Below are 17,029 nucleotides of genomic sequence, written 5' to 3'. Positions count from 1 at the left end.
CGAGCGAGGTGATGGAGAATGGGGAGAGAGGAAGGGAATGTGGGGTGAGATGGGGGGGAGGAGGAGGGGGTGGGTCTCCAGGAGGCGAGCCCATGACGACGACAACGGCAGTTCTGCTGTGTCTTGGGCACTCGCTACGTACCGAGCTCTGTGCTAAACGTTCGAGTAGATTCATTCATTCATTCATTCAATAGTAGCACGAGAAGCAGCGTGGCTAAGTGGCAAGAGCCCGGGCTTGGGAGTCGGAGGTCATGGGTTCGAATCCCGGCTCTGCCACGTGGCAGCTGAGTGACCGTGGGCGAGTCGCTTCACTTCTCTGGGCCTCAGTCACCTCATCTGGAAAATGGGGATTAACTGGGAGCCTCACGGGGGAACGACCTGATTTCCCTGTATCTACCCCGGCGCTTAGAACAGTGCTCGGCAATTAGTAAGCGCTTAACAAAGACCAACGTTATTAGTATTTATGGAGCGCTTACTATGTACATTCATTCAATAGTACTTAATAATAATGTTGGTATTTGTTAAGCGCTTACTATGTGCCAAGCACCGTTCTAAGCGCTGGGGTAGACACAGGGAAATCAGGTCGTCCCACGTGGGGCTCACGGTCTTCATCCCCATTTTACAGATGAGGGGACTGAGGCCCAGAGAAGTGAAGCGACTCGCCCACAGTCACACAGCTGACAAGTGGCAGAGCCGGGATTCGAACCCACGACCTCCGACTCCAAAGCCCGGGTTCTTTCCACTGCGCCACGTGAGCGCTTACTTTGTGCATTCATTCAATAGTATTTATTGAGCGCTCACTACGCGCAGGGCACTGGACTAAGCACCTGGAATGTACAATAGAAGCCGCACGGCCTAGTGGACAGAGCCCGGCCCTGGGAGTCAGAAGGACCTGGGTTCTAATCCCAGCTCCGCCATTTGTCTGCTCTGTGACCTTGGGAAAGTCACATCGCTGGGCCTCGGTTACCTCATCTGTAAAATGGGGATTGAGACCATGAGCCCCGTGGAGCGAGCGGTTAAGAGGTCGCTAGGATCGGATAAATCACCCTCCCTTTCCCCGTCAAAAGAGCGTCGACGAACGGAAGAAGCCGTGACCTCTGCGGTGTGCAAAAATTATTAAACTATGGCTTTTGCCCTGGAAAGTGAGTTTACCTGCAGAAAAAGACCAAAGCAGTTGAAAAAGACCTCGAATGATAATACACGTGATATTTGTTTAGGATTTACTAGGTGCTGAGCGCCGTACTACACGCTGGGGGACTCACAAGCTGATCGGGTCGGACGCGGTCCACGTCCCACATGGGGCTCACAGTCTTCATTTCCCCCTTTGACAGATGAACTGCCGTCCCGGGAAGTCAGAGCGACTGGATCTTAGAGAGCTTTTTCTCTCTTTTATTTCCTATTTAATTGGTATCGATACCCGGCGGTTGTTTAAATGACTGGTCTGAATTCCGTGCTCCTCTTCCCGGTCATATCCCGAACCTCCCCAAGGCAGTGCACAGTCCTCTGGGTGTGAAAATACCATAAAAAGCAAAATGATAATAAACCTCCCCGACGACGCCTCATTTCCACCTGGTTATTCTTTCCCAGCACTTAGCAGAGAGGGCTCTGCAGACAGGAAGACTTAATAGGTATTATTACTATTAGATAACACAGAGGAGGAAAGACAAAGGGGACACGTACAGGAATCACTGCTTAACAGCGCGTGAAAAGTGCATAGGTACACAGATGGCAGTTGGAAGAAAAGAAGGTGGGGTGGGATGATTTGGGGGGGGTGGGGGGGGGGATGGTGCTTGTTAAGCGCTTACTATGTGCCAGGCCCTGTACTAAGCACTGGGGTAGGTAGATACAACGTAATTAGGTTGGACGGAGTCCACATCCCCCAGGGGGCTCACAGTCTTATTCCCAGCAGCGTGGCTCAGTGGAAAGAGCCTGGGCTTCGGAGTCGGAGGTCACGAGTTCGACTCCCGGCTCTGCCGCTCGTCAGCTGTGTGACTGTGGGCGAGTCACTTCACTTCCCTGGGCCTCAGTTCCCTCATCTGGAAAACGGGGATGAAGACTGGGAGCCCCCCGTGGGACAACCTCCTTCCCCTGTATCTCCCCCAGCGCTCAGACCGGTGCTCTGCACACAGTAAGCGCTTCACCAATACCAACATTATTATTTTACAGATGAGGTAATTTAGACCCAGAGAAGCGAAGTGACTCGTCCAAGGTCACCCAGCAGACAAGCGGCAGAGCTGGGATCAGAATCCAGGCCCTTCCGACGCCCGGGCCTGCGCTCCACCCACCTGACCACGCTGCTTCTCATCATATCAGGGTCACAGATCGGCCGACGATCCGTCACTCGGTCGTATTTATCGAGTTCTGCGTGCAGAGCCCCGAACTAAACGTTTGGTACACGATAACGGACGCATTCCCTAGACGCTAGCTTTCGGTCTAGGGGTGGGGCGGGTATTAATATAAATAAATAAATTAGAGGTCTGTACACAAGTCCTGCGGGGCTGGGAACGGGGAGCAATTCTGGGCTGGGGAGCAGAAGAAAGGGAGGCTTAGTCAGGGAAGGCCTCTTGGAGGAGCTGTCTCTTCAATAAGGCTCTGTCATAGGACAAGCGCTCAGTACAGTGATTTGCACACAGTAAGCGCTCGATCAGCACAACCGAACGAATGAGGGAAGGCATTCCAGGACAGAGGCAAGAAGGCGGCGGCAAGATGAGACGGAGGCACAGGGGAGCAAAGTGTGCGGGCTGGGTTGTAGTGAAACGGTAGTCAGGTGAGGTAAGAGCGGAGGAGGTGTCCGAGGGCTTTAAAAGACGGCGGGGACGGATCCAGGTGGATGGGCAACCCCTGGATTTTCTTCAACGGCGGACTCGCTTTTGTCGAAAAACGATCCGGGCAGCCGAGTGAGGTCCCGACTGAAGCGGGGAGAGACAGGAGGCAGGGGGGCCGGGAAGGAGGCCGACAGATCAATCCCGGCGCGAGAGGAGGAGGAAGGACTGGACTGAGGATGGAGGGGAAAGGGCAGGTTTCAGCCGTGTCGCCAAGGGGGAACCGACAGGATTTAGTGCTGGATTGAACACGTGGTTCGAACGAGAGAGAGGAGCCGAAGATAACGCCAAGGTTACAGATTTATGGGTCTTTCTCGCCCCCAGGTCTGTGCGCTGCCCATCAGGCCAAGCTGCTTCTCCGTTATTAATGCTGCTACAGATGGGAGGAAGACGCCACGAAAAGGGGGGACGGGTACACGAATCGGCGCTTAACGGTCAGAACTCATTAAGCGCAGGGAACGTCTCTGCTGACCCTGCTCTAATAATAATAGTTAAGGTATCTGTTAAGGGCTTACTGCGTTTGAAGCACTCTTCTAAGCCCTCAAGTGTAAAGTAATAATAATAAAAAAATGTGTTAAAAGCTTACTGTGTGCCAGGCACTGTACTAGGCATTGGGATGGGCACAAGTAAGTCGGGTCGGACACAGTCCCTCTCCCACGTGGGGCTCACGGTCCCAATCCTCATTTTACAGATGAGGGAACGGAGGCCCGGAGAGGCCGAGGTCACAGAGCAGACAGGTGAGGGGGCCGGAATTCGAACCCACGACCTTCTGACTCCCGGGCCAACGACCTATCCACCGCGTCCTGCTGCCTCTTGAGCTCAGAGGACCCGGTGTTCCCAAATACCGGTGCCCTGCCTAGAGTAAGCACTCAGTAAATGGGATCCATTGGGGGAAGGCCTCTCCTGGGAGAGCCGGAGCATCCAGCGGGGGGGAGAGCAGGGGTCGGACGCATCTGAAAGGGGAGGGCGATCCCGGATCAGCCGCGTCGGACTAGCCCCGGCGAGCCCGGGCCAGCCCGCGCGGGATTCGGTCCCGGGGTCGGTGGTCCGGTTCAGCAGACCCCGGGGCCACGGTCCCCGCTCGCGGAGCTGGAAAGGTAGAGTTCGGGCCCAGCCGGTTCGGTGTGAGATGGGCGCCCGCCGCCGAGTTGCATCTTCCTTAATGCGCTGAGGATGGTGTCGACCGATTTTCCTAAGCCCATTTCGACTAAGGTTTCCAGGGCCTTAAAAACGGTGGCCTCCTTCCCTAATTTATAGTTCCATTTGCGGAGCATCTCGAAATGCTCATCGTCCGGGGAGTCCCCGTGGAACAGCATCACGCTGTGGATCTCATTGTCCTCCAGGCCCAGGTAATACATAAACTGCTTCCACTTCTCGGGAGGGACTTTGGAGGCGAACAAATAATAGATTTTATTCTGTTCTGGAAACAAAAGGGGGGGAGGGGCAGAAAAAGAGTGAAACTGCAGGACGCCCCGACATCGCCAACTACTTGGGGAACCCCCACCCGCCCCCTCGCCCTTCCTCACCGTGGTCTGGGACACGTCGGTGATGGAGAATAGCGTATTCTCCCCAGGGATGACGATTATAACGACAGTATTTGTTAAGCGCTTACTGCGGGCCAGGCGCTGCACTAAGCGCTGAGGTGGATACAAGCAAATCGGGTTGGACGCAGTCCCCGTCCCACGTGGGGCTCCCAGTCTTCATCCCCGTTTTACAGATGAGGTCGCTGAGGCCCAGAGAAGTCAAGTGACTTGACCAGGACACGCAGCAGACATGTGGCATAGCCCAGATTAGAATCCAGGTCCTCTGATTTAGTTTAGCATTCTGCACCCAAGCGCTCAATACATATCGTTAAACCCGATTTACTTGTGTCCACCCCAGTGCTCAGTTTAGTTTCTGGCACACAGTAAGCACTTAATACAAACCATCATTATTACTACTATTATTATTGACTGGTCAGACACAGTCCCTGGCCCAAATGGGGCTCACGGTCTAAGCAGAAGGAAGAGCACCTACTGAATCCCCATTTTACTGACGAGGGAACTGAGGCACAGAGAAGTGAAGTGACTCACTCGCCCAAGGTCATATAGCAGTTCTGTGGCGGAGCCAGGATTAGAACCCACGTCCTTTGATTAATAATAATGGTGGCATTTGTTAAGCGCTTACTATGTGCAGAGCACTTTCTAAGCGCCGGGGGAGATACAGGGTCATCAGGTTGTCCCATGTGGGGCTCACAGTTAATCCCCATTTTACAGATGAGGTCACTATAGAGACAATCCCTGCCGACTGATGGGCTCACAAGTAATAGTGATGATGACGATGATGTTGGTATTCGTTAAGCGCTTGCTATGTGCAGTGCACTGTTCGAAGCGCTGGGGTAGATACAGGGTCATCAGGTCGTCCCACTTGAGGCTCACAGTGTTAATCCCCATATTCCAGATGAGGTAACTGAGGCACAGAAAAGTGAAGTGACTCGCCCACAGTCACACAGCTGACAAGTGGCAGGGCCGGGATTCGAACCCATGACCTCTGACTCCCAAGCCCGGGCTCTTTCCACCGAGCCACGCTGCAGGCCTGGGCTCTTGTCGTTAGACCACAGTGCTTCTCTAGAATAAAAGTGATAAGAGTCGATCTCTGAAGTGGGGGGCAAATTTGGAAAAAAAAAAAAAAAAAAGAGTTCTACGGTGGTCGCTTACCCGTTTCTGATAAACTTGACTGAAAGAATTCTTCTAGACCAACTTCCTTAATTTTTGAAAGGAGGCTCATTTTTGCATTTGGTATCTGTGAAGAATAATAAGAATTATGGTAACTGTGAAGTGCTCACTGAGCGCGAGGCACTGTCCAAAGCACTGGGGTGAATACGAGGAAATCGGCTTGGACAGAGTCTCTGTCCCACGTGGGGTTCGCAGTCTTCATCCCCATTTTCCAGATGAGGTAACTGAAGCCCAGAGAAGGGATCTGCCCCAGGTCACACAGCAGACAAGTGGCAGGGCCAAGAGTGGAACCCAGGACCTTCTGGCTCTCGGGCTCTATCCACTAGGCCACGCTGCCTCTCGTGTCATAAAAAAACAAACAAAAAACCACACGCACACAAACACGCACTCAGTACCCCTCTCTCCCGACCTCCAACAAAAAACGAGACAACGTGTTTGTCTCCCTGCCTCCCCACGGAGGGTCCCAGAGCCTGGACGCTTCCCTCTGACGGACGCCTCTCTCCCCATCTCCCGGGCCTTGGAGCTTCCGGGATTCCCTCGGGATTCCTCGGAGGTGGCTCTTGGGGAGGGGACTGCTCCGGGAGGGGGTCGGGGCAGGGAGGCCGCCCCCGGCTCCTCCCCCCCGCCCCCGACTGGGCATTTGGGCCCCCCCGGACCTCGCCCTCCGCCGCCCGGGCCCACCAGACCGGGTATCTTACCCCCTGGATCTGGCCCGCACCTCCTGGGCCCACCAGACCGGGCACCCACCCCCCGACCGGGCCCCCCGCCCCCCTGGACCCACCGGACCGGGCATCCCACCTGAAGGACCAGGCCCTCCGTCCCCGGGCCCTCACCAGACTGGGTGCCCCACCCCCAGCGCCCCCAGACCGGGCACCCCATGGCCCAGACCAGACCCCCGCCCCCTGGGCCCACCAGACTGGACTGCCCCCTCCTCATTCCAAGCTCCCCACCCCCGGACCCACCCGACTGGGTGACCCACCTCCGGGACCGGGCCCCCCACCTCCCTGGGCCCACGGGCCTGGGCGCCCCACCCCGTGAGCCCACCAGAATGGGCATCCTGACCCCGGAACCAGGCCCCGCCACGGCCCCGGCCCGGCCCCGCCCCCAAAAACACACCCACTCACCATCGGTTCCTTCTGGTCAGCATTTCCTGGAGAACCGAGGAAGGAAGAAACGAAGGAGAGGATGTGAGCCATCTATCCTCTCCCGCCCAGCTGGGAAGACCCACCCCTCAGCCCTCCATCCCATCCAATCCTCCTAGGAACGAGAGAGAGAAACGTATGGATCGCGTTATGTATCTATAATTCTGTTTATTTCCAGTGATGCCCGTTCACTCGTTTCGATGTCCGTCTCCCCGCTCCTCGGCTGTGAGCCCGGTGTGGGCGGAGACTGTCTCTACTGCTGCACTGTACTTTCCAAGCGCTCAGTTCAGTGCTCTGCACAGAGTAGGCGCTCAATAAATACGATCGAATGAAAGTATATACGGGTGCGCGTCTGGGTGTGTGAGCGTGTGCACGCGTACACACGCGTGTATACAGATGCCTGGGGGGGAGGGCAGGTGGGCGGGAGCGAAAAAGCTGCAGAAGGTGAATCCTCATTCACCCCACCCTCACCACCCCCGGCTCTTCCGCCTATATCCCTCGTTTACTTTCATGTCCACCGACCTCTTCTCGACTATAAACTCCCTGTGGGCGGGAAATGTGTCTGCCAACTCTGTTATATTCTACCCTCCCAAGCGCTCAGTACAGTCGGCGCTCAATAAATACCGTTGCTTGACTGACCGACGCTAGAGATTCAGTTTCCAGACCAGCGGGGCCCCCGCGGCAGAGCGGGGACTCGAACCCGGGTCCCCCTCACCTTCGGCCCCGAGCTCGTCCCACTGAGCCACACCGTCCGTCAGCCTCCCTTCGAGCGAGGGGGCGACGGGGGCCCAGAGAGGTCCGACGGCTTGCCCGGGGGTCAGGCGGCCAGCCGGGGGACGGGGACGGAACTCGGGTCTCCGGTCTCAGGCTCGGCCCCTTCCCCGGCAGGGGGACGGAGGTGTCTACCAAAGCCCCTCTCGACCCAGGCTCGGTCGCCCCCTTCCCATCTCCCCGTCGGCCCCCCGCGCCCCCCCCCCCCCCACGACCGGACGTTACCTCTCCCCAGCTGGCTTCGACACCGGGACGTCAAGAAGAACGCAACGGTCCCGATCAGCAGGACCACGACGACCACGATCGCGACGACGCCCAAGACAGACCAGATGGAGTAGGTCGTGTGGCCTGCTGAGGATGATAATAATTGGGCTACTTGGTAGGCGCTTACTGAGTGCCAAGCACCGTACTAAGCGGCGGGGTAGACGCGACGTCAGGGCGGACGCGGTCCCCGTCCCCCAGGTCTAAGACGGAGTGAAAACCAGTATTTAATCCCCACTGTTCAGATGAGGAAACCGAGGCACCGAGAAGTTAAGTGATTAATCCAAGGTCCCAGAGCTGGCCAGTGGCAGAGCTGGGATTGTTTTTCTTAATATTGCTATTCATAGTAATATTAACAATGATAATAACTGTGGCATTTAAGCGCTTACTACGCGCCGAGGACTGTACTAAGCACCAGGGCAGATACGACATCATCAGGTCGGGCACAGTCCCTATTCCCCAGATCTAAGGAGTGAAAACAAGTATTTAATCCCCAATGTACAGATGAGGAAACTGAGGCACAGAGACATTATGGGATCTGTCCGAGTTCACAAAGCTGGCCAGAGGCAGAGTTGGGATTGTTTTTCTTATTATTATATTGCTATAGTAATAATTATTATTAATAATAATAACGACGGTAATAACGGTATTCGAATGCTTCCTATGTGCCAAGCACCGTAATAAGCACCGGGGCGGATATGACATCATCAGGGTGGACGCAGTCCCCGTCCCCCAGGTCTAAGAGGGAGCGAAAACAGGTATTTGATCCCCATCGTACGGACGGGGAAACCGAGGCACAAAGGAGTTAAGTGATTTATCCAAGGGCCCAAAGCAGGCTTATGGCAGAGTTGGGATTCTTCTTCCTAATGATGATAATCATCATAAAGTAATATTTAAGCATTTATTACGTGCCGAGCCCCGCAACAAGCGGTGGAGAGATAGAAGATAATCGGGTCCCACGTAAGGCCCACGGTCTGAGTAGGAGGGAGAAGCGGGAGAATCCCCATTTTGCGGATGAGGGGACAGAGGCACAGAGAAGTGAGTCGCCCAAGGTCACCCAGCAGGCAAGGGGCAGAATTGGAACCCAGGCCCTCTGGCTCCCAGGCCCCGGCTCTATCCACTAAGCACGCTGCTTCCCTCACGGGGATTAGAGGAGACGGAGGCCAGCCTGGGTTGGGTGGCCCGGTCCCCCCGACCCGGGGGACCCACCCCGTTCCGGCCTTCCTGTCCTCCCGGCGTCCCCCCAGCCCCGAGACCTTGCGGGCCAGAGTCTGAGTCTCGCGGGAGCCACTCACGCTCCCTGACCCCCGCTCATCACGTTACCTCCAGGGCACAGCTGGGCATTCGTTCATTCAGTCGTATTTACTGAGCACTTCTCGTGTGCAGAGCACTGTACTAAGCGCTTGGGAGAGTAGGATATAAGAAGAAACAGTGACATTCCCCGCTCACGGGGACCTTACGGTCCAGGCAAGGGGGAGAGAGACGTGAACAGAAAGAAATAAACGACAGATAGGGACATAAGTGGCTGTGGGGCTGGGAGGGGGGAAAGCGAGTCGGGGAGACGCAGAAGGGAGTGGGAGGAAGAGGGGCTCGGTCTGGGAAGGCCTCCTGGAGGAGATGGGCTTTCCATAAGACTTCGAAGGCGGGGAGAGTCACGGTCGGATTAGAGAAGGGAGGGCGTCCCGGGCCAGAGGCAGGACGTGGGCCGCGGGTCGGGGGCGAGACGGGCGAGACGGAGGGACAGTGGGGAGGTTGGCACTAGAGGAGCCAAGCGTGCGGGCTGGGCTGGAGAAGAAGGAGCGAGGTGAGGTAGGAGGGGGGGCGAGATGGCCGAGGGCTTTATAAGCCAGCGGGGAGGCGTTTTTATTTGACGGGCACAAGCTGGGCAGAGCAGAGCGCGGCCAAGTGCCCCCGGGGTCTCTGCCCGTACCCGGCAGCCGCCCGGGGCAGAGCCGGGACCGGGAGCCAGGGCCTTGGTGCCCAGAGTCAGCCCACGGCGGGGCTCCCTGATATCATCGGCCGAGGAAGCGAGGGGTGCCAGGCAAGCGGCGCGCCCTAGTCATTCCGTCGTATTTATCGAGCGCTTACTATGTGCGGACCACTGCGCTAAGCGCTCGGGAGAGTTCGACAACAATAACGGCGACGATGGCATCCGCGAACCGCTCGCTACGTGCCAAGCACCGTTCTGAGCGCTGAACAGACGCATTCCCTGCCCAACACGGGCTTACACTCTCAAGGGATTGGGCACGGGCCCGGGAATCAGAAGGACGTGGCTCCGGTCCCGGCTCTGCCACTCGTCTGCTGTGTGACCTTGGGCAAGTCACCTGGCTTCTCTGGGCCTCAGTTACCTCATGGGGACTCTGAGCCCCGTGGGACAGGGACCGCGTCCCACCCGAGGAATAATAATGTTGGTATTTGTTAAGCGCTTACTATGTGCAGAGCACTGTTCTAGGCGCTGGGGTAGATACAGGGTCATCAGGTTGTCCCACGTGAGGCTCACGGTCTTAATCCCCATTTTACAGATGAGGTCACTGAGGCCCAGAGAAGTCAAGTGACTTGCCCACAGTCACACAGCTGCCAAGTGGTAGAGCCGCGATTCGAACCCATGACCTCTGACTCCCTAAGCCCGGGCTCTCTCCACTGAGCCACGCTGCTTCTCTGCCCTGCATCCACCGCAGCGCTTAGTACAGTGCCGGGCACGTACTTATATACCATCGCTACTATGATCACAATTATTATTAGTGACAAGGGCTTGGATTAACTTCTCTGTGCCTCAGTTACCTCATCTGCAAAATGGGAATTAAGACCGTGCACGACGGGTTTAGCTCGTATCTACCCCAGCGCTTAGGACCGTGCCTGACACGTAGTGAGCGCTCGACAAATACCATCTTCCTTACTATTATCGCAACTATTATTATTATCGGAGTGACGAGGGCTTGGATCCGCCAACGGGCGGTCGGGTGACCTCCACGGCCGGTAGTGACCCGGGGACGGCGGGAAGGGACACCAAACCCACACAGGGCCCCGATCCCGGTGGCCTTCTGCGGCGCAAGAGCCCAACCCCCTGGGTCTGGGGCACGGATGCCCGGCGGGCAGTGCCCAGAGTCCACCCGGGGCAGGTCTGCCCGGGCTGGCAGTTCCGGTTTCTTACCTGCCCTGGGTGGGCCGCACTCTGTGTCAGCTGTCTGGCTGCATTTATGGAGCACCACCTCTCCGGGAGGGCAGCTGGGGAGGGGAGCAAGGGCGAGTCAGGCGGAGGGAAAGGAGGGCTCGGGGAGGGTGAGAGTCGGGTCAAGGCTGCGTCGAGGCGGGGGGAAGAGCCCCGCTGAACAGAGGGGACGGAGGCCGGGCCGAGGCCGGTGGGGACGGAGGCCGGGCCGAGGCCAGCCGGGCCGAGGCGGGGGACAGTCGAGCCGAGGCCAAGTCGGGATGACGTGGGGGGGGGGGAAGAGTCGGCCCCGAGGGGAGAGGAGGCGGGCGCGGCGGCATTACCTGCGTCTACAAGGGAGGCACACCTCGCAGGCCGGAAGCTCGCAGTAATGGTTCGGCTTACACTGGCACCGGGTGTCGCTGAATCTGGTACAGGGCGCCACCGTCACCTTGTCCTCTGAGGAGAGCCACGTGGCTGAGGGCGCTGGGCGTCCCGGGGTCGGGAGCCCGCCCCCCGCCCCGGAGCCGGCACCGGCTCCCGCCGGGAACCGTCTCTCTCCGCCCGCCGCCCGCCGCCCTCCCTCCGTGCCCCGGGTGGGTACCAGGATGGCACTGTTTGCAGGGCCGGCAGGCGTAGAGGCCGTTGGGGTGGGCGGTGAATTCGCCGGGTCTGCAGGGCTCGCAGCGTCCTAGAGTGCGGGGCAGTTGGCAGAAGTCAGCCACGTGAGTCCCTGGGGAGGCAGAAAGGGACGGGGCTAAAGACCCTGGGAGGGGCTGGGGATCAGGGAAGATAGGATCCAGCAATCATTCGTTCAATGGTATTTATTGAGCGCTCACTGCACGCAGAACGCCGTACCAAGCGCTCGGGAGAGCGCTTACGTGTCCATAAACGGACACATTCCCTGCCCACGACGAGCTGACAGTCTAGAGGGGGCTCATGATCTCGGTCTTCCCAGCCTGACCTTCGCTTTCACCCAAGGAAGGCTGAACTTCCATCCGGGAGAGGGGCAGGGGGTCCGAGGAGGGAAGAGGCAGAGGAGGAAGGGGCTGGAGGAAACCGGGGAGGAGAAAGAGGCAGGGAAGAGCTGGAGGAGATTCATTCACTCCTATTTATTGAGCGCTTACTGTGTGCGGAGCACTGTACTAAGTGCTTGGAAAACACAATTCGGCAACAGAGACAACCCCTACCCAACAACGGGCTCACAGTCTAGAAGAGGGGGAGACAGACAACAAAACAAGAAGCTAGGCATCAATACCGTCAATGTAAATGAAAGAGAATCATAGATATATACACATGAATAAAATAAATAGAATAGTTAATATTTATATATACACAAGTGCTGTGGGGAGAGGAAGGAGGTAGAGAGGGAGTCGGGGTGATGAGGAGGGGGAGCTGAGGAAGAGGGGGGCTCAGTCTGGGAAGGCCTCCTGGAGGAGGTGAGCCGTCGGGAAGGGCTTTGAAGGGGGGAAGTGTGATTGTTTGAGAGATGTGAGGAGGGAGGGCGTGCCAGGCCAGATGGGCCGGGGGGTCGACGGCGGGACGGGGGAGGAGGAGGCCCGGTGAGGAGGTGAGCGGCGGCAGAGGAGCGGAGCGTGCGGCCCGCGATGGAGGAGGAGAGGAGGGAGGTGAGGGAGGAGGGGGCCGGGGGATGGACGGCTTGGAAGCCCAGAGTGAGGAGTCTTTGCTTCATGCCAAAGTTGATAGGCAACCCCTGGAGGTTTTTGAGGAGGGGGGTGACACGCCCAGAGCGTTTCCGTAGAAAGATAATCCGGGCAGCGGAACGAAGTATAGACTCAAGCGGGGAGAGACAGGAGGAGGAGAGATCAGAGAGGAGGCTGATGCCTTAATCCAGTCGGGAGAGGATGAGAGATTGTATTTAATTAGTAGCGGTTTGGATGGAGAGGGAAGGGCGGATCTTGGCCACGTGGTAAAGGTGAGACCGGCAGGATCTGGTGACGGATCGGATGTGTGGGGAGAATGAGAGAGCCGAGTCAAGGAGGTGGAAGACGAAGGGACCGGGGAGGAGGAGGAGGCATCGGGGTGGAGCCGGAGGAGGAAGAGGGGACTGGGAGAAGCTGGAAGAGGAGGAAGAGGACCCGGGGAAAGTTGGAGGAGGAAAAGGAGAGAGGAGAGGGAGGGAGGAGAAGCTGGGGACAAGGAGGAAGAGGAGGGGCCGGGGAGGACCAGGAGGGACCGGGGATGGGGGGGGGGGGCGGTCAGTCACCGGCCGGGCAGAGGAGACAACAATGGTCATTGGCAAAATACTCCCGCATCCCGCAGAAATCCGCTTCAGACGGGATCGGCCTCGATTGAGGAATCCAGGAAGAGGATACGGCCGACGCAAGGGTCTGCAAAGAGAAAACCGGCCTCTTATTATTACTAACGATAATCATAATTATGGAATTGTGTTAAGCGCTTGCTCTGTGCCAAGCACTGTTCTAAGCGCTGGGGTAGATATAACGTCAATAGGTACTGTCTTAATATACAGTCGTCGTGCCCATTTTACAGATGAGGGTAACTCGAGGCACAGAAAAGTGAAGCGGCTGGCCCAAGGTCACACGGCGGACAAGTGGCGGAGCCGGGATTGGAACCCACGTCCTCTGACCCCCAAGCCCGGGCTCCTTCCACCGAGCCACGCTGCCCGTTCAAGGGTCCGATGCAGTCAGGAGGCGGGGGCGAGGAGAATGAGCCTGCCCCACTGCGGTTTTGACAAACGGCCCCCCCAAAACCACTGGCTGGTTCATCACCCCCCTTTCAATCGATCAATGATATCGAGTGCTCACTGTGTGCCGAGCACTGTACTAAGCACTCGGGAGAGCATAATACAGCAATAAACGGTGACATTCCCCACCCACGATGGGTTTACAGAATAATAATAATGGTATTTGTTAAGCGTTCAGTCTGTGCCAAGCCCTGTTCTAAGGGCTGGGGTAGATACAACGTCATCAGGTTGTCCCACGTGGGGCTCACGGTCTCAATCCCCATTTTCCAGATGAGAGAACTGAGGCAGGGAGAAGACCGTGGGTCACACGGCAGCCAAGTGGCGGAGCCGGGATTAGAACCCATGACCCCTGACGGTCTACAGTGGGGAGATAAACATCAATCCAAATAAACAATGTGGGGCCTTGGACGAGTCACTTCTCTGGGCCTCGGTTCCCTCATCTCTAAAATGGGGATGAAGTCTGCGAGCCTCATTTGGGACAGGGACTGTGTCGTCGTCCCCCCCCCCGATTTGCTTGTATCCCCCCAACGCTTAATACAGTGCCCGAAACCTAGTAAGCACCCAATACCACAATTATTGACTGATTTTATTTATTGCAATTGTTCTTGTCAGTCCGTCTCCGCCGATTAGACCGTAAGCCCGTCAAAGGGCAGGGACCGTCTCTCCTCCGTTCCCCTTTTGTCCGTTCCGAGCGCTTGGTCCAGTGCTCTGCACATAGTAAGCGCTCAATAAATACTATTGAATGATTATTCTTAGCAATCTTGATTCCGAGCAGCACTGGGCTGAGTGCTGGGGTGGGCGCAAGGTAAACTGATCAATCTTGATTGCTGCCCCCCCACGACCCTCCCCCTCCACGCCGGCTCCCTGCCTCTCGGGATCAAGCAGGCGGTGGGGGAAAAATGGAAGCGGGGGAATTAGGAGCCAGGCCCGGGGGTGCGAAGAGGAGGGAAAGAGGAATGAGCCCCGGGAGCGCGGGGGGACGGGAATCAGTCCCGAGGATGCGGGAAGCGGGGGAATAATAATATTGTCGGTATTTGCTAACTCTGTGCAGAGCACTGTTGTAAGCGCTGGGGGAGATCCAGGGTCATCAGGTGGTCCCCCGTGAGGCTCCCAGTCTTCATCCCCATTTTCCAGACGAGGGAACTGAGGCCCAGCGAACCCACAGCTGCCAAGGGGCAGAGCGGGATTGGAACCCGCGACCCCTGACCCCCCCAAGCCCGGGGGTTTTCCACCGAGCCACGGGGGTCAGTGGGGGGGGGGGACCGGAGGCTCGGGGGCTTCTGTCGCCCGTCCCTGTCCGCTCACCGTCATCAGCAGCCACCGCAGCGCCAGGGAGCACGGGGGGCGCGGGGACCTCCCCCGACCCATCGCCAACGCTGCGATCGACGCTGCGATCCACGCTGCAGCTCCCGCCCGTCCTCCCGCCGACGCCGGGGGAAAACTTGGGAACGAGCAGGAGGAGCGAGAGCAGGAGGAGCGAGGGCAGGAGGAGGAGCGGCAGGAGGAGCCGGAGGAGGAGCAAGAGCAGGACAAGGCCCGGCGCGCTCGCCCATTGGCCGCGCCGCCCCACGTGACCGCCCCATGGCGGGGCCCTCCTAGAAGAAGGCCCCGTAATGGCGTCTCCCTCTCTTCATTCATTCCCTCGAGTCGACTTACTCAACCCTGTTGGGTGCCGAGCGCCGCACCGAGCGCTTGGGAAAGTGCGGAGCGACAATAAACAGTGGCAGCCCCTGCCCCCAACGAGCTTACAGTCGGGAGGGGGCAAGACATTGAGGCAAATAAAGAGACCACCATGGCCAGAACAATAATAATAATAATGTTGGTATCTGTTAAGCGCTTACTATGTGCCGAGCACTGTTCTGAGCGCTGGGGTAGACATAGGGGAATCGGGTTGTCCCACGTGGGGCTCCCAGTCTTCATCCCCATTTTACAGAGGAGGTCACTGAGGCCCAGAGAAGTGAAGTGACTTGCCCACAGTCACACAGCCGACAAGTGGCAGAGCCGGGATTCGAACTCATGACCCCTGACTCCAAAACCCGGGCTCTTTCCACTGAGCCGCGCTGCTTCTCGTGAAGGAAGGAGGGGGAGATGAGGAAAAGCGGGGGTTAGGCAGGGAAGGCTTCTTGGGGGAGGCGGGCCTGAAGTAAGGCCCGGAAGCGAGGGGGAGAGTGGTGGTGCGGGGGAGCTGAGGCAGGACGGGCCAGAGGCAGGATGGGGGTCGGGGGTCAGGCAAGATGGAGGCCCAACCACAAGATTGGCAGCAGAGGAGCGGAGTTTCCGTCGGATACGGAGGCGGATTCATTCATTCAATATTAATAATAATAGTCCCATAAAGCGCTCTGCACCCAGTGAACGCCCAGTATAATTATCACGCTTGCTAAGCACTTACTCCGTGCCCAGCGCTGCTAGATACAAGTTGATCGGACTGGACACGGTCCCCGGTCCCCCGTGAGGCTCCCGGTCTTCAACCCCATTTTACAGATGAGGGAACTGAGAGGCCCAAGTGATTTGCCCAAGGTCACACAGCAGACAGGTGGCGGAGCCGGGATTAGAACCCAGGCCCTTCTGACTCCCAGGCCCGGGCTCTATCCGTTAGGCCACGCTGCTTCTCATCAGGTGGAGGGGCTGGGGGCTGCGGGGGTGGGAGAAAATAATAATAATAATGTTGGTAATTCTTAAGTACTTACTATGTGCAGAGCACTGTACTAAGCACTGGGGTAGATACAGGGTCATCAGGTGGTCCCACATGAGGCTCACAGTTAATCCCCATTTTACAGATGAGGGACCTGAGGCACAGCGAAGTTAAGTGACTTGCCCACAGTCACCCAGCTGACAAGTGACAGAGCCGGCATTCGAACCCGTGACCTCTGACTCCCAAGCCCGGGCTCTGTCCACCGAACCCCGCTGCTTCTCTAATAGTATTTATTGAGCGCTTTCTATGTGCGGAGCACTGGACTAAGCGCTTAGAATGGACAATTCGGCAACAGATAGAGACCATCCCTGCCCATCGACGGGCTCACGGTCTAATCGGGGGAGACGGACGGACAAGAACAAGACGACATCATCACGATAAATAGAATCGAGGGGATGGACGCCTCATTAACACAATAAATAGGATAATAAAAATCTATCCAAATGAGCAGAGTGCTGAGGGGAGGGGAAGGGAGGGGGGAGCAGCAGAGGGAAAGAGGGGAAAGGGGGCTTAGCTGAGGGAAGGTGAAGGGGAGGCAGAGAGGGAGCAGAGGGAAAAGGGGAAGCTCAGTCTGGGAAGGCCTCTTGGAGGAGGTGAGCTCAGTAATAATAATGGTATTTGTTAAGCGCTTACTATGTGCAGAGCACTGTTCTAAGCGCTGGGGGAGATACAGAGAAATCAGATTGTCCCACGTGGGGCTCACATTTTTAATTCCCCATTTTTACAGATGAGGTAACTGAGGCACAGAGAAGTG

The 17,029-nt window shown here is 57.3% G+C and overlaps 1 protein-coding gene across 2 annotated transcripts; it reads right to left on the bottom strand.

Annotated features, from left to right (window-relative positions):
- Window positions 1-3,516: 3,516 nt before the first annotated feature.
- On the bottom strand, window positions 3,517-15,058 carry LOC103166465 (tumor necrosis factor receptor superfamily member 1A-like). 2 transcript variants are annotated; one of them, XM_029060737.2, is made up of 9 exons: window positions 14,889-15,058; window positions 13,086-13,209; window positions 11,463-11,591; window positions 11,203-11,317; window positions 10,862-10,935; window positions 7,675-7,797; window positions 6,661-6,686; window positions 5,519-5,603; window positions 3,517-4,242 (listed from the first exon to the last, which is right to left on the bottom strand). In XM_029060737.2, exons 1-9 carry the CDS (start codon window positions 14,949-14,951, stop codon window positions 3,875-3,877), a joined length of 1,107 nt encoding a protein of 368 aa, XP_028916570.1. In that variant the 5' UTR covers window positions 14,952-15,058; the 3' UTR covers window positions 3,517-3,874. The 2 variants fall into 2 exon arrangements, with proteins under 2 accessions (XP_028916570.1, XP_028916569.1); XM_029060736.2 differs by having other exon boundaries at window positions 3,518-4,242; window positions 7,675-7,800.
- Between the last annotated feature and the right edge of the window lie 1,971 nt (window positions 15,059-17,029).

The sequence above is a fragment of the Ornithorhynchus anatinus genome, chromosome 3, assembly GCF_004115215.2.
Source record: "Ornithorhynchus anatinus isolate Pmale09 chromosome 3, mOrnAna1.pri.v4, whole genome shotgun sequence".
NCBI classification, from domain to species: Eukaryota; Metazoa; Chordata; class Mammalia; order Monotremata; family Ornithorhynchidae; genus Ornithorhynchus; species Ornithorhynchus anatinus.
Note: the sequence above shows the minus strand (reverse complement) of the source record. Positions and strands in the feature narration are given on the sequence as shown.